The 22,076-nt window shown below is 50.0% G+C and overlaps 1 protein-coding gene across 5 annotated transcripts in view; it reads right to left on the bottom strand.

Annotated features, from left to right (window-relative positions):
• The window catches only part of ABCC1 (ATP binding cassette subfamily C member 1), a 155,489-nt gene that overhangs the window by 30,759 nt on the left and 102,654 nt on the right, over positions 1–22,076 (bottom strand). For all 5 annotated transcript variants that reach the window (XM_060406312.1, XM_027961611.3, XM_027961612.3 and 2 more), the window contains 7 exons: positions 20,183–20,329; positions 18,216–18,303; positions 15,430–15,505; positions 12,780–12,906; positions 8,198–8,374; positions 5,959–6,126; positions 3,887–4,070 (listed from right to left, as the gene is read on the bottom strand). In XM_060406312.1, the coding sequence (XP_060262295.1) occupies positions 3,887–4,070; positions 5,959–6,126; positions 8,198–8,374; positions 12,780–12,906; positions 15,430–15,505; positions 18,216–18,303; positions 20,183–20,329 (967 nt within the window). The remainder of the gene's footprint in view (positions 1–3,886; positions 4,071–5,958; positions 6,127–8,197; positions 8,375–12,779; positions 12,907–15,429; positions 15,506–18,215; positions 18,304–20,182; positions 20,330–22,076) is intronic.

The following is a 22,076-nucleotide window of genomic DNA, read 5'->3' as shown; positions in this document are numbered from 1 at the left end:
TGTCTACACAACGGAATATGATTCAACAATCAGAAGAAATGAAGTTCTGATGCAAGCTTCCACAGACGGACCCTGGAAACGTCACGCTAACCAAATGAGAGAAGCCAGTCACAAAAGAATCCTGTTCGTACAGAAATGTTCAGAGTAGGACAAACCTATAGAGAAAGTAGATTTGTGTGGTGACCACCGTGACAAATAGAAATACCACCGGCAACGAACACAGTGTTGTAGGTAAGTTACGCTTTAAAAACAAAATAGAAACAAAGATCAGATTTGTAGTCACCAGAGATGGTGGGGGGAGCAAGAATTGGATGAAGGCAGTCAAGAGGCACTAACTGCCAGTTATAAAGTAAGTGCTAGAAATATAATGCACATGATTAATATAATTAAAACTGCTTAGTAATTATTAAGAATTCTCATCACAGGAAAAAAAAATTCTTTTTCTGTTTCTTTACTTTTGCAACTATATGAAATGATGGATGTACACTAAACTTATGGCGGTCCTATTTCAGGATGTACTAAGTCAAATCCCATGCCTCAGATTTACACAGTGTTCTTTGTAAACTGCAAATCAGAAGAAATTGCAACTCAAAAATCAGAAGGAAAAAAAGCAGATGAAGTGGTTGCCTAGGACTTAGAGGGCAGGGAGGAAATGGGGAGTGACTGCCAACGGATGGGAGGTTTCCTCGAGGGGGTGAGGCTGTTCTGAAACTCAGCTTGGTGATGGCTGCACAAATAAAATACTGGAGTATTTCTAAAACTCACTGAATCACATGATGTGTGAATTGTATCTCAATAAAGGACTTATTAAAAACCACTAGGGGGACTTCCCTGGCGGTCCAGTGGTTAACACTTTGCCTTTTAATGCTAGGGGTACAGGTTCTATCCCTGCTTGGGAGCTAAGAACCTACATGCCTTAGGGCCAAAAAGCCAAAACAGGAAACAGAAGTAACACTGTAACAAATTCAATAAAGACTTCAGAAAAATGGCTCACATTAAAAAAAAAAAAAGAAAGAAAAACCCCAAACCAGGAGGACTCCAGCAAACTCTCATGCAGAGGAATGAAGCTGAGCAGTCTGGCTGTGGGCCCGCCCGTCTCTGACATTCATCAGCTCCCCAGCTGCAATGAGAACAAACCCCAAACTCCTCACGCTGAAAGACCCGGACGGGTAACCCCCTCGCCAGCCTCATCTCCCACCCTCAGCCCTTGCCCACCATGGTGTGCCCACACTGGCCTCTTTCCTGTTCCTTGAACAGACTGAGCTCATGCAAGGGCTGAGGCCTCTGCTGTTACTTGGGTCAGAACACTGCTCCCCACAGGGAACCCTAACCATGCTGCCTGAAGTGCCTGAACCCCCAAACTCTTCAGCCCATTGCCCGACGTGCTCTCCTTCACAGCACTTAATGCTGCACAGAACCATTTCCACTGGCTGACTGCTGACTGCCTTTCTCTCCCACTAGACCCTGAGCTCTGTGAGGGCAGGACTTGCCTGGATCTTGCTCACTTCCGTCTCCCCCAAATCTAGAACGCTTCTAGTTTAAGGGCCAAACTACATCCCCCACCAACTAAATTCATACGTTGAAGTTCTGACCTCCAGTACCTAGGAATGTAACTGCATGAGGAGCCATGGTCTCTGGTGTTAACTGTTCACGTGGGCTCCTGAGGATGGACCCTAATCCTATATAATTGATGCCTTGTAAGAAGGGGAGATCTGGAGAGACACACACAAAAAGAATCCCGTGTGAAGAGGAAGGCAGGACTGGCTGATGCTCCTGCAGGCCAAGGAATACCACAGAGCGCCAGCAAACCACGAGATGCTGGCGGAGAGGCATGGCACCCTCACGGCCCTCAGGAGAAGGCCGCCACCTTGACCTCAGACGTCCAGCCTCCACTCCCACTGTTTAAGCTAGCGGGACTCTCGTTACAGTAGCCCTAGGAGAACGACGCAGAGCTTAACACATGGCTGAGTGCTCAGTGAACACCAATCAGTGAATGGTAAATAGCTTTCTTAGGGCTCAGCTGCATTCACGAGACAGGGACCCGCCTGCCCCTGGCACACGAGGGACAAGACCCCGTTTTTTTTTTGTTTTTTTTTTTTCAATCTTTTAGCCACACCACTTGGCAAATGGGATCTTAGTTTCCCAATCAGGGACTGAACCTGAGCCCCTGCAGTGGAAGTATAGAGTACTAACCACTGGAGCGCCAGGGAAATCCCAGGACGAGCTTCTTGTAAGCCTCAGTTTCCTCCCCGGTGGACTGGGCACCACCATCTTCCCTCCCATGAGAAGCTGTGAGGAGGAGTGAGTGAGCCAACGTGATGACCCCTGTCGGGGACAGAAGCCCTGGTCAGCAGTCAACAATCACTCACTGACGTGTATCCTCACATCACAGACACCCCGATGACAACTCTGCCCACGGGAGTTGTGCAACGGGACAGTCCTGCAGCCCCAACCGGGGGGTGGGGTGGGGGGGTTGGGAGACAGCCTATCTGAGACCTGCCTGGGGACTGAGGATGTAACAAACACGCCCCAGGGGCCCAGGGAGTCTGTAATTAGTTCCTGGAAGAGGGAGATCACAGCAGGACAGGCCATCTCGCTTTAGTCCCACTCTTTTTAGCAACAGCTGAAACCAAAGCAGAAAAGGCATCAAATGACTTCTTTCCTCTCTGTGTAAGGCAGGTCAAGGCTCCTTGAGGGGGTGGGGAGCAACCAGCAGAGGATCCGTTCCAGATGCCCATCTGACGTAAATATAGGGCAACCCGCAGGCCAACCAATTCCCTGAATTTCAAACCAACTAAAGGAGAGAACGGGGCTTCCCTGCTGGCTCAATCAGTAAAGAAACTGCCTGCAATGCAGGAGACCCGGGTTCAATCCCTGGGTAGGGAAGATTCCCTGGAGTAGGAAATGGCAACCCACTCCAGTATTCTTGCCTGGAGGATCCCATGGATAGAGGAGCCTGGTGGGCTACAGTCCATGACTGCAAAGTCAGGTACGACCCAGTTAAGACACATACACATAGTAAGAGAGAACAGGATTCTTAGACACCTCACCCTGTTTGCTTCAAATAAAGACAGGGTAAGGCCCCAGCCCAGAATTCAGAGCATGCTCTTGTGAGGACAGGGCAGGTGTGGTGGTTGAGAAGTGGGCAGGTCTACCTGAACCTGGCAGATGCCACATGCGTAGGGTATCAGGGTGCACTCTTCCCAAGAAAAGTAACAGCAGCAGCTGTCACTGGCACTGTGCCAAAGGCTCCAGTAATCTAGCACATTCAGGCGCCAGAAGGTCGGGTCTGTTGTTTCAATGCTTCATCAGGAATGGCCAGACATCACACAGCTGCAAAGAGCAGCAGCTGAGACTGGAACTAAGGTCCTGCCAACCTCCAACCTGCAGGCTCAGCCACCAGGTCTGGCCTCATGACCCCCCAGGTCTGGCCTCATGCCCTCAATGGGCATGAATGTGAGCAGACTCTGGGAGACATCAAGGGACAGGGAAGCCTGGCGTGCTCACGGGGTTGCAAGGAGTCGGCTATGACTGAGCAACTGAACAACAAGGTGAATGTGCCACTGGCTTCTCACAGCCTCCTGGGAGCCAGGAGGACTGTAATTATCACTACCTCCATCTTTGTCATGAAACCCCTGTAACTCCACAGGCCCAGAGATATATTACATTAAAGTACTGGGACTTGTGTCCAGTTCTGCTGACCCAGCTGTCTAAAGTACTGGGACTCCCTCTCAACTGGAAGTCCTTCCAGATGGTTCCTTAGAGGGCCTGGCCTAGCCCCCCACCTGATGCCCTCCTGAGCTTCCAGGGCGACTAGTGAGAACTTTCAGAGGGAGACCTGGGGCTGACCAGGCACCACCCACACCGGAGGCCCACACAGCCCTACCGTCGTCCGGCTGCCCCTGCTCCTGCTCGGCGCTGGCGTAGGTACGCAGGAACTCGGCGAAGGCACCGTCCCGAGCCAGTAGCTCCTGGTAGGAGCCCATCTCGGAGATCTTGCCGCCACTCATGACTATGATAACATCCATCTGGGGCAAGTAGCTGATGCCATGCGTGACCAGGAGCCGCGTCTGCAGGGAGAGCAGAGACACGGCCACATTAGCGCATGCGCGCAAGAGGGAATTTCTCATCCCACCCCCACCCCACACACCTGTACATGCGCCTGGGATGCAGGCACACAGAAGCACTGCAATCTGCAGGCCAGGAGCTAGGGTGAGGGGGTCGGGGGGCGCGGGCAGGAGTGAGGGAAACAACGATCCTTGCTCCAGATTCTAGGGTCCGGACCGATATGAGTAAAATGCTGTGTGCTGTGTTGTGAGCACGTGGAAATAAAGTGGAAAGGATACCGAGATGGGGGGTGGGGGGGTTGCAATTTTAATAAGGGTGATGAGGACAGTTGGTTTTGAACAACAATCTGGAGGAGACGCAGAGAAGGAACCATCCATGTGTAGATGAATAAAACAATGACGCTCCTGCAAAATAATGTGCATGCTGTGACTTAGTTTTTCATTTCCCCACCCCCAAAAGACTACAGCGTTTGTACATGGGTATCTATTTTATCTAACTGAAAGTCTGGGAGGATGTGCATCAAACCGTTTACACAAGTTGGCAAGCTTTTTCTTAAAACAGCCTAATGGTAAACATTTTCAGCTTTATGGGCCCTCTGCTCATACACAAGACATAAACAGATGGGCTGGCCATGATCCAGTAAAGCTTTATTTATGGAAGCGGATATGTAACTTTAATACAATTTTCCTATGTCACAAAATATTTGTCTTCAGGATTTTTTCCAACCACTTAAAAATGTAAAGATCATTCTTGGCTGGTGGGCTGCCTACAAAAACAGGCAGTGGGCTAGATTCACTGGCCCCTGCTTTTGAGAGCAGCTAGGGCTGCAGGATGAGGGAGAATTGTTGTTGTTGTTTTTTTTAACTCTACATATACTGTCTGGTTTTGTTACTATGGGCATGTATTTCTTTCACAACCAAAACAAGTTTTTAATATGTAAAAATTAAACAGAATTCTTATGGGGTGCAGGGGAATGCTTACAACAGATTAAGGAGCATGTTCATTGTGTGTATACATATATATATATGCATGATGTGATAATCATATTAAAAAGCTTATACAGAACTTCCCTGGTGGCCCAGTGGTTAAGAATCCACCCACCAGTGCAGGGGACACAGGTTTGATTCCTGGTCTGGGAAGTTCCCACATGTGAGGAGCAACTAAGCCCTTGTGCCCTAAAGTCTGTGTTCCACAAGAGCAGCCTCCACAATGAGAAGCGCGCACTTGGAAACCAGACAGTGGCCAGCCAGCTCCATGCGCTCCCAAACAACCAAAGACAGTCTGTGGGCAACAAGGAAGACCCAGTGCAGCCAAAAATAACAAACAAAAAAAGCTTATATACACAGCAAAAAGACTTGAAAGAAATACAAAAATCTCTCAGTGGTGAGACGATGCATAATTGTTTTTCTCCTTCATGGTTTTCTGAATTTGCTACATTTTTTCCCATGGGCATGTCTTACTATTTAATGGGAGAGGCTGAAGAAGAGCCTCTGTAACTCCCCTAAACAAACAAATTTCAAAAAGAATAAAAGAGGAAAGGAACCCTTTCCTGTCATGTTAAGGTCTGGTAGCCGTTTTCCTGCTCAAACCTCTGTCCCTCAGCCCACGGCCACAGTCAGCAGGGAAAGGAGGGCCAGCTCCTTGGGACAGGGGATGGTGTGTGTGGGAGGGTACTTCCCTCGGCAACACCACCCCTATTGTTTAAGCAGAAAGAAAAGCTTCTTTCTGCCAAGCTGAGGCAATGAGAACAAGAAGGCTGTCCCCGGAAGACCGCCAAGGGATGGATTCGAAAATATGATCTCCAGTCCAATCAAGCAAAGGGGTCCCAAAGGCGACCCACCACGACCTGACCAAAGAGCGGGGACCCAAAACCGCCCCCACAGCAGGTACCTTGTTCTTCAGAAGCCCCTTGGGGCCAACCACGTTTTCAAAGATGTGCTTGCCCACGTGGGCGTCCACAGCCGAGAGGGGATCGTCGAGGAGGTAGACATCAGAGTCGCAGTACACAGCCCGCGCCAGGCTCACACGCTGCTTCTGGCCCCCAGACAGGTTCACACCCTGCGGAGAAACACGGCAGAAGGGTGGACCTCCTGGGAAGCCGAGACAGGCAGAGGGGTGCACCAGCTCACCATGCATCGCGCCTCGCCAGAGCCCGCAGGGCTGAGCCTGCCTCCTGCGGAAGGAGCAGTGGTAACAGAGCGAGATCGCGCCTGAGCCAACGTGAGTTCAAGTCCTGGCTCCGGGTTCAGCCTCAACTGTGAAACCCGCCAAGAGAAAACCCGAACCGCCGGGTGCTGCTGAGCAGGGCACGGTCAGGAAGGCGAGGCTGGTGGCACCACACAGTGCTGGCTACAGGAAGGCTCGTGATCTTGAGGCTTCGCTCACTGGTGAAGCCATGCAGTCAAGGCTGGCTGTGCCCCAGGGGAGCTGCAATCCAGCCTGCACCCCACCAGCCAGCAGGAAGGGCAATGTTTGCTAATCTGAACCAGGGCACAAGGTCCATGGGGCCCTCCTGCAGCAGGTAAGCCAGCATCACTTGCATATCTGGCTGGAGTCAGAGTGGACACCTGCTAGGCTAACTGCCCAGCTCCCGTCCCAAGAGATGCCCACCCTCCCCCTGCTCTGGGAGCCAGGGTCCTGGGAGCCAGGTTCATTATGAGAGTTCCTCTAGTTCACAGCTTTTTGGGCCCAGGCAGACATCAGACCCAAACTAAGCCAATCACATCCTCTCCCTCCAAAACTGGGTGCATGTGTACCTGAGAAGTCACTTTGGTCGTGTCCAACTCTGTGGCCCTATGGACGGTAGCCCACCAGGCTCCTCTGTCCATAGGATTCTCTAGGCAAGAATACTGGAGTGGGCTGCCATGCCCTCCTCTAGGGGGTCTTCCCAACCCAGGGATCGAACCAGCGTCTCTTACATCTCCACAAGTGCCACCTGGGAAGCCCCCACATTGATTACTAGAGCCTAAACAAGGAGAGTGAGGAATCTCCAAGTGGCAGATATATACATTTTGGAAAAAAACAACAAAGCTCCACAGAAAAGCAGAGATGAAATTCAGAGGAGGAATCAGTCCCTTCCTGAGCCCCACCACATTCCAGCCCTTGGATTCCACACAATGCCTGTAAATTAAGTTCTCACTCAGGATTCTTTGCCACTTGAAAACCCCAAAAGCTCTAATAATTTTGTTTTTTTCTTTCCAAGGAACTGCAGGTTTCACTCAAATAAATGGCTAACGAAGTAGGAAAGTTGGTGTAGCCACTGGCTTGCATTAATAACTAGAAACAAGGGCGGGAAAGCTCTTTAGTTGGCTCCAGACCATTTGCACTCCTCATGTGCACACCACTTAACCACCAGGGCGCAACTGAGCAAGCCAGCCAGGCAGAGAGGAAAGCATGCGCAAAGGCCCTGAGATGGGAAGGGGCTCCGGAAGTCATTTGGCCTTCCTGTGCCTCCCTTTCCTCTACCATTACACAGAATTAACAGTAAATCCCATCTCCTGGGCTTGCTGTAAGGACAAGATATGTATAAAGTGTTTAGCACTGTGCCTGGCACATAGCAATTAATCCCTAAGTGTTAGCTATTGTATTATTATATGCATCATTATCATAATGATAATGTTTTGAAAAGGGCTGTGGACATTTGAATCACTGACACCCCTATGCCCTGTATAGTGCCAATGGTCTTGGGACTTGTCTGTCATATGACCACAAAAGTAACATGCACTCTCTGGTTCTTTGTCTTTGGGTTCAACCAAGTGATCTGCTTTATGGGTAGAAAGGATGGTGTGCTTTAAAAGACATCACATTTTGTTGTTCTTGTTGTTCTCTTGGGCTTCTGCTGCTGCCATTGAAAAAGCTTGCCCCTGGGGAGCTGCTGTCCCCTCACCCAGGCCCTAGTAAGAAGCCACTGGGGAGACCTGAGCCACAGCCACAGCCTGGAACCGGGCTTCGCTGGCCTGCAATGTGGAACAGAGCCACCCAGCTGAGCCCAGCCTGGGTCACCCAGTCATGGTTGACCCACCCATAAGTAGCAAAGTGTTTAACATCATAAGTGACTGAGATTTTTTTTGCGCTCGTTTGTTACACAGCAATAGCTAACTGATACGGGGCCATGCTGAAGTCTACTGACCTTCTCACCAATCTCTGTCCGGTCCCCACTAGGCAGGATTTCCAGGTCTGGGAGGAGGGCACAGGCTTCTATCACAGCTTTATAATACCGTTCCTGTAGCTGGCGTCCAAAAAGGATGTTTTCTCGGAGAGAAATGTTCTGAATCCAGGCCTGCTGTGGGACGTAGGCCACTGAGCCCTAGGTGGCAAACAAAGAAGGTGGCAGGACAGACAGACTTGGTTATCAAGAGAGCAGCTGGCCTACACCCTGTCCAGGAAGGCCTTACTGCACAAGATACCTTCATCACATCTATGGTTTCAACAAGAGGGAAACCAAGTCCCAAAGGACTATAGACACCAGGGCCAGGATCAGAGTCCATTCTAGGCCAGTCACTGGCTCCAATATTGAGAGTTTGAGAGCTGAAGTCCTTGTTAATGAGATTAGTTATATATTTAGTAACTATTCACTGGATAGCAGCAAACAAAACGCCTAGCTCCCCTACGCTGCACACCTGAATCTTATAAAATGCTGTACATCGTCTGTGCGCTAAGTCGCCTCAGTCACATCTGACACTCTGCAACCATATGGACTGTAGCCTACCAGGCCCCTCTCTCCATGGGATTCTCCAGGCAAGAATAATGGAGTGGGTTGCCATGCCCTCTTCCAGGGGATCTTCCCAACCCAGCGATCGAACCCACGTCTCTTATGTCTCCTGCACTGACAGGCAGGTTCTTTACCACTAGCACCACCTGGAAGCCTGCACACATCATCTATATTTCAACTTAAGAAATTTTATAAAATATTTAAAATAAAATAAACTTTAAAATAAACAACCACCAAAACCTCCTGGTTCCCAAGAAAGGGAAGTACCTGAATAATAATAATTAAAAAAAAATTATTTGATTATTGTTGTGGTACAGGCTAAGAGAGAGAAAAATACAAGACTTTCCAAAAAGTCCTTTAAAAGGAAGACTTAACCTATACTGGAAAAGAACCTGAAAAAGAACACATACACACATTTACCTGAATGACTTCACTGTACGCTAGAAACTAATGCAACACGGTAAATCAACTATAGTTCAATTAAAAAAAACTTTTTTTTTTAAGGGAGACTTAGTTTGGGACAACATTAAAAGAGCCCTTGAGATTTCCTTGATGAAATTTAAGCAGAGATGTCTGTATAAGAACCGTCCGTTTCTAAAGTTGCTGTATATTTCCGCATCATGCAAGGTGTCAGAATGGCATAAGAACAAAGACTACGAGGAGGGCATTTGTTTCATGTATCTCAGTAACTGAAAAAAAAATAATTTAAACAAGGACTGACAGGTGAAAATAAGTTGGTCTGATAAAGAGAAGAGGAAAGAGCATTTCAGTCTGAGGAACTGCGAGAGAGGGAGGCAGGGGACAGACAGGCTCCAGGTTAGACATTTACACGTGACCTCTGCCTGCGTTTCATGAGGGGACGAAGAAGTGAGCTTCAGGTTGGATGCTTACAACTAGTCTCCTCTTTGCATTTCCTGAGACAGGAGAGGTGGGCTCCAGTCAAGGCATTTACAGTCAGCCTATTTGCCCTCCAAAATGGAACAACAGAAACAGGGTAAATAGGCAGTCTTTGTCTTGTAAATATCCTTAAGAGAATAGTCATGGCCAGGACAAAGAAGGGCAAAATCCTGTTTGGGTAAAGGATTAAGGGATCTCCACTCCCCTCCTTTTTCTGGAACAAAGGAGACACTGCACAAGCATGGGAAGGCTCTTTAGGGTCAAAAGTCAGAGAATAATGCCAGACCATAATGAGTCTTACTCCTCCCAGAAGCCTTCACCTTGAGACCCATCTTGGCTAAGGTGTGCACACCTCAGGGGAAGACAAAGACATGGAAAACGGCCCCCTTATGAAGGATTTAAACTTCCGAAAAGCAACTACGAACTCTCTGAGTTTGCCCACGCAGCTTTTTGCAGGCACTTTTCTTTTCAACAAACTTTTTACTTTACTCGTACCTTCTGCCTGCTCTCCTGAATTTGTTCTTGACCAAGTGGGCAAGGGCTAGGGCTAGGGACTCAGGCCCTAACTGCTGGCTCCTGTGGTCCAGGGGTTAGGACTCCCAGTTCAGGAAACTAAGACCTAGCTGCCAGCTACTGCTCACTGCCACTTGCTGCAAGCTGCCACTGACTGCTGTGTGTGTGTCCAAAATCAAGAGGAACTTCGCAAGTCTGAGCAACGGGACGGCCAGTGTGACGGGACCATGATGTGAGAGGAAGACAGGCAGGAAGGAGCTGGGGGGTGGGAGGGGACTCACACGAGGCTGGTAGTCCTAGTGACGTGTGTGCGTGCGTGTGTGTGTGTGTGTGTGTGTGTGTTGCTCAGTTCAGTTCAGATCAGTTTAGTAGCTCAGTAGTGTCTGACTCTTTGCGACCCCATGGACTGCAGCCCACAAGTCTCCTCTGCCCATGGAATTCTCCAGGCAAGAATACTGCAGTGGGTTGCCCGTTCCCTTCTCTGGGATGAGAAGTATGAGCTTCACTAAAAGGGCAAAGGGGAGCCCTCAAAGACTGTTAAATAAAGGGATGCTAGGAGGATGAGGTTGGAAATGAAACCCAGGGAGCCCAGCTCTTCATCTCCACTCTCAGATAAATAACCAAACTGCTGACGTCAATATCCTAACTTAAAGTGGCCAGACTGTCACAAAGCCTCACTGCAGAACCCACAGGTAATTCCCACAGTATGCAGGAGCCCTACCAACTAAACTACTGAGACAAAATAAACATTTTAAACACATTTCCCGCACTTTCCTTGTAGTTAGTTGCTCAGTTATGTTCGACTCTTTATGACCCCATGGACTGTACCCTGCCAGGCTCCTCTGTCCATGGAATTTTCCAGGCAAGAATATTGGAGAGGGTTGTCATTCCCTTCTCCAGGGAATCTTCCTGACCCAGGGATCGAACCTGGGGTCTACCCACATTGTAGGTAGCCCTTCACTTACCAAGGCAAAATAACCAGTCACAAATAAATCTACAACCTCATCAAACCCCAAATATTCAAACACCCTCACTTTTTGGTCCATCATCTATATATTCAGTGGTTCTCAACTGGGGGTAATTTTGCCCCCCCAGGGGACATATGTGACAATGTCGAGAGACACTTGTGGCTGCTTCTGGCATCTCATGGCAGAGGTCAGGGATGCTGCTGAACACCCTACAGTGCACAGGACAGCCTCCACAGCAGAGAATTATCTGGCGTGAAATGTCAATAGGGCTGTGATTGTGGAAACCCAGGGTTAATCGAACAGAAGGCAATGTGGATCCCAAAATGATCCCGAGTCTTTTTCCAATTAACCTAGCTCATGCTGCTTATGAACTTTACTTTATAACATGTATTTGAAAGTAATGACAGATCATTTCTTAAAACAATAGGTCCAAGGGATCTTCCTGACCCAGGGGTTGAACCTCTGTCCCTTGTGTCTCCTGCACTGGCAGACAGGTTCTTTACCACTAGCGCCACCTGGGAAACCCTCATTAGTCTGGACCCAACTATCATACACTTTGCTCTAACGCACATTAGGCTCAAGGGCATATGATCATCAACAAAGAAAGGATTTTGCTCTGAAATGAAAACTATGGCACAAACCAGCATCCCCCAAAAGTAGACTCCAGGAGACAGTAATCTTAAGACATAAGGAGTTGCTGTCTAGGCAATGAAGAGGTGCAGGCAAATGTGTCTGGGAACGCAGGATTAACCAAAGTTAAACAGGTGGTTCCCCCCCCACTCCCTGCAGGACTTATCAGAGCCTTTAAGTGTTCAACAGGAAAGGAATCAGAATCTGTACTATTTCCCAAGCTTGTTTGAGCCCAGGACTCTTTATTCCCTGAACAGTAAGATGAATTTGCTGCAGATCACGCTCCAAGAAATGCTGGTATCAACAAAACTCTGGAAGAAAATATCCTCAACCCCAGGGAAGGGTCTTGGGGGTGGGGGACAGAGCTAAATGCCAAACAAGGCTCCTGATTCTGATGTTACACATCTGTTCACTAAGGCAGCCTCTTAAACTCTCTCCCAAGACACTGCAACTCAGTTCAAAACACTGTGTATTTAAAAGCAGTAAAAACAGTCTCCTTTTAGCCCCATATTAAGAATCCAACAAACACTGAGAATTTAAATAAGTCCCTTAAAAAGAATTCTCCAAGGAAATATTCCAATGACATCAATAAAAAATTTTAAGTGTTGTTACATTTGCCAAAAGAGATACAAGGAGAACCACAAAGAGAAAGAACAAGCCCGCAAGAGCCATGCTTGAGGCGGCCCCAGGATGCACACTGCAGGGCGGCGATGGGGAGGGAGTCGAGGGCAGAGGGTGGACCAGGGGGCATTCGTGTGTTTACTAAATACTTATCCAGTGCCTACTGCATCCCGGGCACTATTCTAGGTGCTGAGACACAGCAGGAACTAAATGACACCACAATCTTGCCTTCGAGGAGGGCAGAGAAGAAGAGAACAAAGGAGTCCCCACCTGCTGAACAAGGTCATAAAAGGTCATAAAAGGAAACACTGCATTGCCCTTTGGCCTTCCCTTTGGCCGTGAGTTACCTGGCCCCCACCCAGGCCTCCTACCTTGACAGTCACGTGTCCCTCCACCTTGTCCATCTCGGCCAAGAGCGCTGAGAGTAGAGATGATTTCCCACAGCCCACCTGGCCCACCACGGCCACCAGGGAACCTTCCGGAACAGAGAACGTGATGCTGAAACGACATGACACACCCTGGGCTCAGATGGGGGAGCCCGGCTTCCCGACGCTGGATGGGCCCCAAGTGGGGAGAGAGGGAAGGCAGGGTTGTCCGGAGTCTTGAGGTCTGGACATCACTCCCGCTGTTTCTACAATGAGCTTATTAGTTCAGGGAACTGCCCCAGAGGCTTCTGTGCCAGGCCTGACACAGCTGCATCTTAGGAAAGATCCTGCAGGAGCGACCTGAGACAGGAGAAGGGGGCTTGAGTGGAGGGGGATTCCCTTCACCTGGGGGCATGATGCAGGTGCTCAAGGAAGGGTGCGTGTGTGCTCACTTAGTCATGTACAACCTTTTGCGACCCCACGGACTGTAGCCCACCAGGCTCCTCTGTCCATTGGATTCTCCAGGTAAGAATACTGGAGTGAGCTGCCGCGCCCACTCAGGGACTGAACACACATCTCCTGCACCTCCTGCATTGCAGGTGGATTCTTTGCTACTGAACTAATGGGGAAGCTCAACAAAGAGGCCACCCCAAAACCAAGGCTAGAGGAAGGGTGAGCATGACCCAGACACCTGGGGACAGCCTGAGGAAAGGCCCGTGGGTGTGAAATCACAGGTGTGACCACAGGTAGACACGTCAATGACACAAGATGAGGCAGGGAGTCGGGGGGCAGTTCTGAAGAGGTGGGTGGGTGGTGTCCAGACTCGAGAGGCCCCCGGAGGACATGCTTCCCAGCTGGAAGCCAGACAGGAGGGCCTAACACATGTGAATCAGAGTTTCAGAAACATGTCTCTACTGACATAGCCCTTTGGCGGATATAACAGTAATCGAAGTATTGGGCTGGCCAAACTGTTTGTTCAGGGTTTTCCATCAACTGCTACAGAAAACTCCAAATACACGTTTTGGCCAACCAAACACAACAGGCTCAACACTCTGCGGACAAGATGGGCTGCCACACGTCATAGGACCAGGCCCGGCCCTCCACAGCAGACAGCAAAGTGGAGATGGGGGATCCCACCCACTGGGGGAGGGTGGGCATGTCCAGGGCCTCCTCGCGTTCACCTACATTGGCTGCTCTTTCCAAGAGCTGCTATTATGATTTCAACATATTGGTGGAAAGGTTGGAAAGGCTGATGGCTTTTGCTCGCATTGTTCAATTCTTTCGTACATGCTACATGGTCACACCGATTGTTCTTTTGTCACACTGATTGTTCTTTTGTTCTACGCTGGGAGGAAAATGGATGAAGGGGCCAGGACAGAACAGTCAGCCCAGTGAGGCAGCTCCTGTGATCATCCAGGCAAGATGGGAAAATTTTATAGGTCTGGATGGAGAAATCTGGGGTCGGTAGGGGTTGAAGGGTGGATATTCAATGGGTTGGTCAAGGGAGGGTGACGGGAACAAAAAGTTCTTTGAGGCTGGAAGGACAGACAGAGGGACAGAGGCATAGGCACAGACTACTCACTTATGAAGCAGGACAAGAGAAAAGCTAAAGTTGAAGCTGACATGAGTTAAGTTAGACATAAGCAAGAACTTCCTAAACATGCAGTCCCATCCAGGGTAGCGTTACACAGACTCGTTTCTCCAGAAAGTCTGATCTGCCCCTCCCCACATCCTCAAATAAAACACCGCAGTAATTTGGCTACTCAGTAAGGGGGCAATTATTTAGGGGCATGGAGGGATATAAATCTGGCCCCTAAAAATGTCCTGTCCGGCCCTGTGATGGGGGACTCCTTAAGGAAGTCTGAGATCCCCGGAGCAAGGCCTGCAGTTGGAAAGAACTCAGAGGCATTTGACATGCAGCCAGGGAAGCAAGTCAATTCCCAGGATGCTGTTACTTAGAAAAATAAGGACTGAGGTGGGCAGTGTCTCAGACACAGAAATGGCGGGAAAGGGTGAACCAGGCAGCTAAGAGAGAGGATGGAGAACAACCCAGCCTGATATCACATGTGAGCGGACAGGTTTTCAGCAGACCCAATCCTTCCTGCCACCATCACAACTTCCAACCCACTCAGCCAATCAGTGTGCTCTGTCTCTTCTGGCACAGCGATTGGCTCATGGAGAAGCACGTGACCCAACCTGGGCCAATAAGAGGCAAGTGGGTCTCCTGATGACATAGGAGGGACATCTGGAGTCGATGGGGGCCATTTGGATCTTGAGGGAAGAGGACGTCTGAGAAGGAAGCAGCACAGATGGCTGGGGAACAAAGACACGAAGGAGAGGCACTGTCTGAGTCCCCGGATCACACCAAACCTGAAAGTGAACCTTGGCAGTTACGAGAACCAGAAGTTTCTCTTTGTTGCATAAGCCGATCTGGGCAAGGTTCGAGTCACTCACAGTCTGAGGGAACCCTCTGAGCCAGGCCCACGGTCATCTGCTCCTCCCCGAAGCCCAAGCAGGTGCGACGGGACCTGCCGGATGAGCCGAACTGACGCTCATTAAGGCAAAGTGACCCATTCATGGTCACAGAGCTGGAGCTCGCTGGAATTCAGACCTGCGTTTGCCCAGGGCCCCGTGTCTCTCTCCACGTCCCACTTACCCATGCAGCGTGGGGGGGTCATTCCTGGCCCACGTGAATGTGGCGTTCTTCACAGTGATGCTGTTCGTGGCTCCAGCTGGAAGGCACCAGAGATAACACGTCAGGCGGAGGTGCAGCCGCGGCCTACGCTGGAGCAGCAGGCTCTTACTTTTTGTTTTTCCATATCAGGCAGTTCAACTCCAGAGGCTGGACACCCATGCTAGGCATTATCTGGTCACATCAGTCACTGTTTCTGAAGAACTTCAACCAGCAGCTCTGGAAGCGGCCTCCACCCAGAGAGCCGAAACCACGAGAGGGCTCTGCCTTTAAAAGATAGGAGGCCGCACAATCTGGGAGGGCCAGGGACCCCCTGGGGCCTACCGTACTCATTCCTGGGAGCTTCCGGCAGCTCTGGGGGAGGGGCGGGGGCGGGGTGAGCAGAAGCTAAGGTCACAGGGCGCCAGCAGCTCCCTCATGCAGTCGCCCGTGATCAGCTCAGGCTGGCCCTCATTACACCTCCAGGGCCCCTCCTCTAATGTTCAAAGTAGGGTCCTTCACCCTGAAACTCCCAGATTCCGGGGCGGCCTCCTAACTCACCTCCCTGCATCCCCTCTCTCCCTTCCTCCAGCCACGCCGCTCACGTCAGGCCAGGTCAGTCTTCCCCTCAACACCAACCTCTGTAAACTGTGCAAACTCGGGGATGCAACAGGAAACGGGGAATCGTGGCGGGGGAGGGGAAGGCACGCCAGACAAAGTCTGCGTAAGGTGGCCCTACGTGTTCTAGCCCCTCTGCCTGCATCAACATTACCTCCTTTTATTCTCTTTTTACTCCATGCCCCTCACTTACACTAACAACTTCTGACCTAAATGATGAGGCAACTTGAAACCATCTAAAGAGAAGATGGGCGGGTGGGGGGGTATGGGGGGGGTGCTTCTAAGTTGTCAAAGGCATAAATAAATTGCCCCACCCACCAAAGCAACAAAATCTGTGAGGAGCGGAAGTTACTGGTTAACCGAACTTAACCTGCCTGGCTCCCATCTGTCCCCTGCAACAGCAAACAAGGAGGAAGCTGGAAGGTGCTATTTAAGGAATTTAAGAAAAGCCACTAGAGTCAGTCAAGCTAGAGGCTATAAGACTTGGCCAGGAGCTGCCTAGGGGCCCCCATCTGGCACCTGGAGAGTGTGGATAAACTTCTCAAAGGCTGAGCACCTAAGAGTGGCTGCCTTCAGGGCAGGGAATCGGGGCTGAGGCCTCAACTGAGGCCTGGACCCAGGCCCAGGGGTTTTCCAATGTGACTCTTGCTGTGAGCTGATCTGGGGAGCTTGAAATCTCCTTGGTTGACCCCAAACCCTTGAGTAGACGGCATCATTCTGCAACGTGTGTGTGTGTGTGTGTGTGTGTGTGTGTGTGTGTTGGGGGCAGGGAATAACTCGATCCTCAACACAACAGAAACTGGACAACCACAGGCCAGGGAAATCGGGAGGGAGGTTCCAGGAAGTGGTGGTTCTCAACTAGGGGTGACTTTGATCCCCCAGGGACACAATGTCTGGAGACATTTTTAGTTGTCGAACCTGGGATGGGTGTTACTGGCACCTAGGGGTGCTGCTCAAGCAGCCTATAGCACTGGTCAAAAAACTCTGGGTTTTTCGTAACATTATGCAGAAAAATGAACTTTCTGGCCAACTCAATACAACGTACAGGACATCCCCACAGCAAAGCGACCCTGACCCGAATGTTGGTGGTGCTGAGGCTGAGGGGCGTGGCCCCCCATGCCAACCGCCTGGTACATACATGGGGGGATCGACTACCATGATCTTTGTTTGTCAAGTGCTGTGCTGGGTGTTCCACGCGCCACTGAGGACATCTGAATGCCTGCTGCACCGCTCACATGTACACACCTGCTACACTGCTCACGTGTGTACATGCGATGTAGTGCTCACATGCATACACACGTTCATCCCTCTGACCACATCTACTGGGCCTGGGAGCCAGACTCTGTGGGTTCAAATCCCGTGTGGCCATTTCCTAGCTGGAGAAGCACAGGCAAGTTAGTTAACTTCTCTGTGCCTCACTTTCCTCATCTGCAAACTGAGATTGTTAATGGGATCAACCTCACAGGGCTGTCATGCGGAGGAAAATGAGGCAACAGACAGTCCTTAGAACAATGACACATAGCGGGTGCTCAGTAAATCTCAGTGCGGAGATGTGGAACCACGGGTGAGAACACAGATTATGCTGACGGGCTGCAGATGTGAATCCTGACTACTTCATACTAGTGTGTGAGTTACCCAGGCAAGTGTCCTCATCTGCTGATGGAGGGTTTCCACAGCTGCAGTGAGCAATGGACGGGTGAGTATGGTGACGTCCTTAGGACAGGACACACCTAGCGGGCATGCCATTGCAATGAAAGCAGTTACTACCACTAGTGCTATGAATATTTCTTATTGAGTGCCTGGAGATCCCTGCTCAGAGGTCCACTGGGAAAGGATAAATCAATAAGCTACAGAATAACAAATCTACCAAACACAAAAGAAAGAAAGGCACTGTCCTTTCCATTGTCCAGATGGGGAAAGTGAGGCTCAGAGCAGTGAAGTGACCCGCCTGAGGCAGCACAGCTGCAGGGGTGGTGTCTGCTGAGTCTCCAACTTCCTCAGTTTGCTGATTTGCCCAGAAATGGAGTGGAAGCTGGGGCCCTGGAACCTGGCCCTCGGGGAGGGGTGGGCCTCTCACAAGAAGGCGAGATAAGAGAGGTGCATGTTCACCCTCCTGGGAAGGCCTGTAGGTGGTCCACGCTCCCCGGACGCACCGTCTTTGATGGGCCGGCGCTGGATGCTGTCAGGGTCCAGGTCCTCATGGGACAGGAAGACCCTCAGGCGCTTCAGGGAGACGCTCGCCTGCACGGAGAGCAACAATAGGCTGCAGTTATTTTTAAACACGTTTTTGCAAAAACAGACCCGAAGCTAACTCACAGTGGTTTCCCCTGGGTGCGGAGGGGCCCACATCCTCTCTTTTCTGTGAAGTTTCTGCATTTCCTACCCTGAGCGGACGCCTCAGAAGAAAAAATTAAATGGGTCTGGGTTCTAGTGTATCTTCCTTTAAAAGGCCCACAGGTGGCATTACAGAGGAGGGTGGGGGACCATCCTGGCTGACGAGACTTGAGAAGCAACCGAAGGCAATTGGTCTTGCTTAAGATAAACTTGAAACTCAGAGATAAAGTTGTCCTGAAGGCTGAATGCACTACACAGTGGCTGTGGCCAAGGATACTGTATGATAAACTCCACAGCTGCTAAGAGACGAGAACTGCATGGCTCCCATCACAAAAAACAAACGATAACCGTGACAGGTGACCGAGGTATAGCTGACGCTATGGTCGTAACAGCAGTGCCACAAGTCCATGTATCAAATCACTATGCTGTGTGTACTGAACATATGTTCAACAAAAACAAATTTTAAGAAAGCAAAGGTTCTGATTTAAACAGCCCAACAGCAAGGACATTTCTGAGAGATAATCCAAAAAATTTTAATATGGAACAAGTATTATTTTAAGAGATTACTGTTACTTCTGTTAGATCTGATAATGGTGTTACTTATGTAAGAAGAAATGCATGCTGAAATATTTATGGGTGAAATGCCAAGAGATCTGGGATTTCCTTTAAAATTCTTCAGCGAAGAGAGAGAGAAAAAGGAATGAAGGGAGGAAGGAAGACAGAGGATCGGATGAAGTAATCACGGCAAAACGCTGGATCTGGGTGACGGGCACGCGGCATTCTTATACTATTCTCGCCACTTCTGCATACACGTGAAATTGGTCATAAGAAGAAGGGGTTTTACTGGCTTATTTTTTAAAAGCTTTGACCAGGGCTTGGACAATGAAACCTTAAGGCTTATTTGTCAATGTGGCTAATGATACAGTTTTCATGGAAACGTGTGGACAATTAGGGAGAAGAGTGTGACCAACGCCGTGGGCAGGAAAGTGCAGGAGCTTCAGAGGGTATAAGTGTGACTGAGTGGCTTCCTTTCCTTTAGAATCACCACCCGGGCCAGGGGCTTCCAGGGAGTCCAGCTGGAACTTCTCAAATGGTGAGCCAAGCCCGTGAGTGGGTTGCAAAACCAATTTAGTGGCGGCATATTTTTTTTTAATTTATTTATTTTTAATTGAAAGATAATTGCTTCAATTACAATATTGGTTTGATTTCTGTAATACATCAGCATGAAGTAGCTGGAGATGTAAGAAACAGAACATGGTACGACAGGGCAGGGTGGAAGAGACTCAATTAGAAGAGGATCCAGAAAGAATCTTGCGGCGCTCAGGAAAGCCTAGCTGCAATAACTTTTGTTTCATACACCTGGGGCATCCCAGGTGGTGCAAGGGTAAAGAACCCGCCTGCTAATGCAGGAGACACGTCTTCTTCAGGAAGATCCCCTGGAGAAGGAAATGGCAACCCACTCCAGTATCCTTGCCTGGAAAATCCCGTGGACAGAGGAGTCTGGTGGGCTACAGTCCACGGGGCCGCAGAGTCAGACACGACTGACTGAGCACAAGCGCGTGCACACACATGCACCTGGGTATGCGTGTCAATAAATAAAAACATCTCTTTTTCTTTAGGGCAGGACCAACAAAAGCACAAAGGTCCCGGCCTCGATCACCATCCCCCCCGCCCCGAGCACAGCGGGACAAGTCACACAGAGGCAGCTGCATCCAGGGGACTTCCGTGCCCTTTGGCCTTGTTTCCCCCAAGCCCCTTCCCTGAAACCCCCCGGTCTTGCCTGTACCTGCACAATGCTGCTGATGACCATGGGGAGGATATTCAGGGGGAAGCGGAGGATGTTGAACAAGGCCAAGGACACGAAGGCCTTCTGGGCATCCAGGATATTGTTCTCGTCGACGGTCACATAGACGGCAAATGTAGACAGGGCCACCTGCAAGCAGGCAAGGTCAGCATCTCAGTCACAGGAGCAGTGGCACATACCCAAAGCCTAGCATACAGCAGGCACTCACTAAACACCCAGAGAATGAACTGGATAAACCAATGGCTAGGAGCCAAAAGTCCCGGCCATTCCCACCACCATTCTCCAGGGGACACTGAACAGACATTCAAGGGGTCCCTCAACATCACCAAGCGAGATCAAACCTCTGAGCCAACGTCAGTGCAGTGCCCTCTGCCCAAAACGACTTTCCCATCCAGTCTCTCCCTGTTCTGAGAGGATGCCCAACTCACAACAGCCCCAAGACCACTCTCCATCCTTGTTGCTACTGTTAGTCGCCAGGCTGTGTCTGACTTTGTGACCCCATGGACTCCAGCACACTAGGCTCCTCTGTCCTTTACTATCTTCCAGAGTTCGCTCAAACTCACAGTCATCGAGTCAGTGATGCTACCTAAGGATCGCATCCTCTGTTGCCCCCTTCTCCTCCTACCTTCAATCCTTCCCAGCACCAGGGTCTTTTCCAGTGAGTCGGCTCTTGACATCAGGTGGCCAAAGTACTGGAGCTTCAGCATCAGTCCTTCTAATAAGTATTCAGGGTTGATTTCCCTTAGGATTGACTGGTTTGATCTCTTTGCTGTCCAAGGGACTCTCAAGAGTCTTCTCCAGCACCATCCTTACACCCTGGTTTATTTTTCTTCATAACACCTATCACTACCTTACATTGTAAGATTACAGACATTGAGTATCTGTCTTCTGCACTGAAATGCGAACTCCACAAAGGTAGGGACTTGTGTATGTGGCTGTATCCTCAGTGCCTAGAATGACCCCAGGAACACAGGAGCCCTGAGACCTCAGGCAAGTCACCTCCTCTCACCAGCCTCCACTGTCTCATTTGTGAAATGGGGGTGGACATGGAGGACTCATACCACTGCTGAAAGCTCCTTCCAGCTCAGAGCACCCTCAGGAAAGGAACGTAGGTTTTTTTAAAAAAAGAAAAAACAAACAGCCAAAGGTCTTCAGCCTACTCCCTTCCCACAAAATCAGACTTTCCTTAAGTCCTATGGGGAGGCTTGGGATTTCAACTCCCAGGCAACGGGAATTTGGGTTCAGCTGTCTGAGACAGTAGGCCCTCCCTCACCAAGAAAAAGGAAAGACTCCGAATAATCCAAGGCTGGGCAGCACTGTTTAGGTGGGAAAAGATCAACAGGTGTCTCCCCGGGCCCCGCCCCTTTGCTGGGGCCAGCACAGTACCAGGTGTTGCCGGCGAGGCTAACAACATCCCCTGGAGGTCACCGGCACACATTACCAAGGCAATCTGGAAAACCTTGGACCCAGCAGATGGGCACAAGTCTCCAACCCCACGTTAGCCCAGGCTCCAAGAGCCATTAAAGGCTTTCCCTGGGGGAAAATAAACCGCCTGGGACCTCATTCTTGAGCTCGGGACAGATGGCCAGCAATCAATCAGGAGATCCCAGTGTGGCCAAGATTCTGGTGCAGCTGAGGTCCGGGGTATTTTCAGGGTCTCAGCTGCCTCATTTCTTTGCTACCTATTAGAAGGTAATACATCTTAAACATTAAACCCATAAGCTCTGCTTGTTTATCAGCTGTGTGACCCTGGGCAGTAGACAGCCTCTGTTTTTCCATCTCTGAAGTGGGAAATCAGGATAAGCATGCACAGGGCTTTTCGCAGCAAGGAACCAGGCACTAGTGAAGAGCGCTTAACCCTGTGCCTGGGGACCAG

The sequence above is a fragment of the Ovis aries genome, chromosome 24 (assembly GCF_016772045.2).
Source record: "Ovis aries strain OAR_USU_Benz2616 breed Rambouillet chromosome 24, ARS-UI_Ramb_v3.0, whole genome shotgun sequence".
In the NCBI taxonomy this organism is placed as follows: domain Eukaryota; kingdom Metazoa; phylum Chordata; class Mammalia; order Artiodactyla; family Bovidae; genus Ovis; species Ovis aries.
This window is presented reverse-complemented; position numbering and strand designations above follow the sequence as displayed.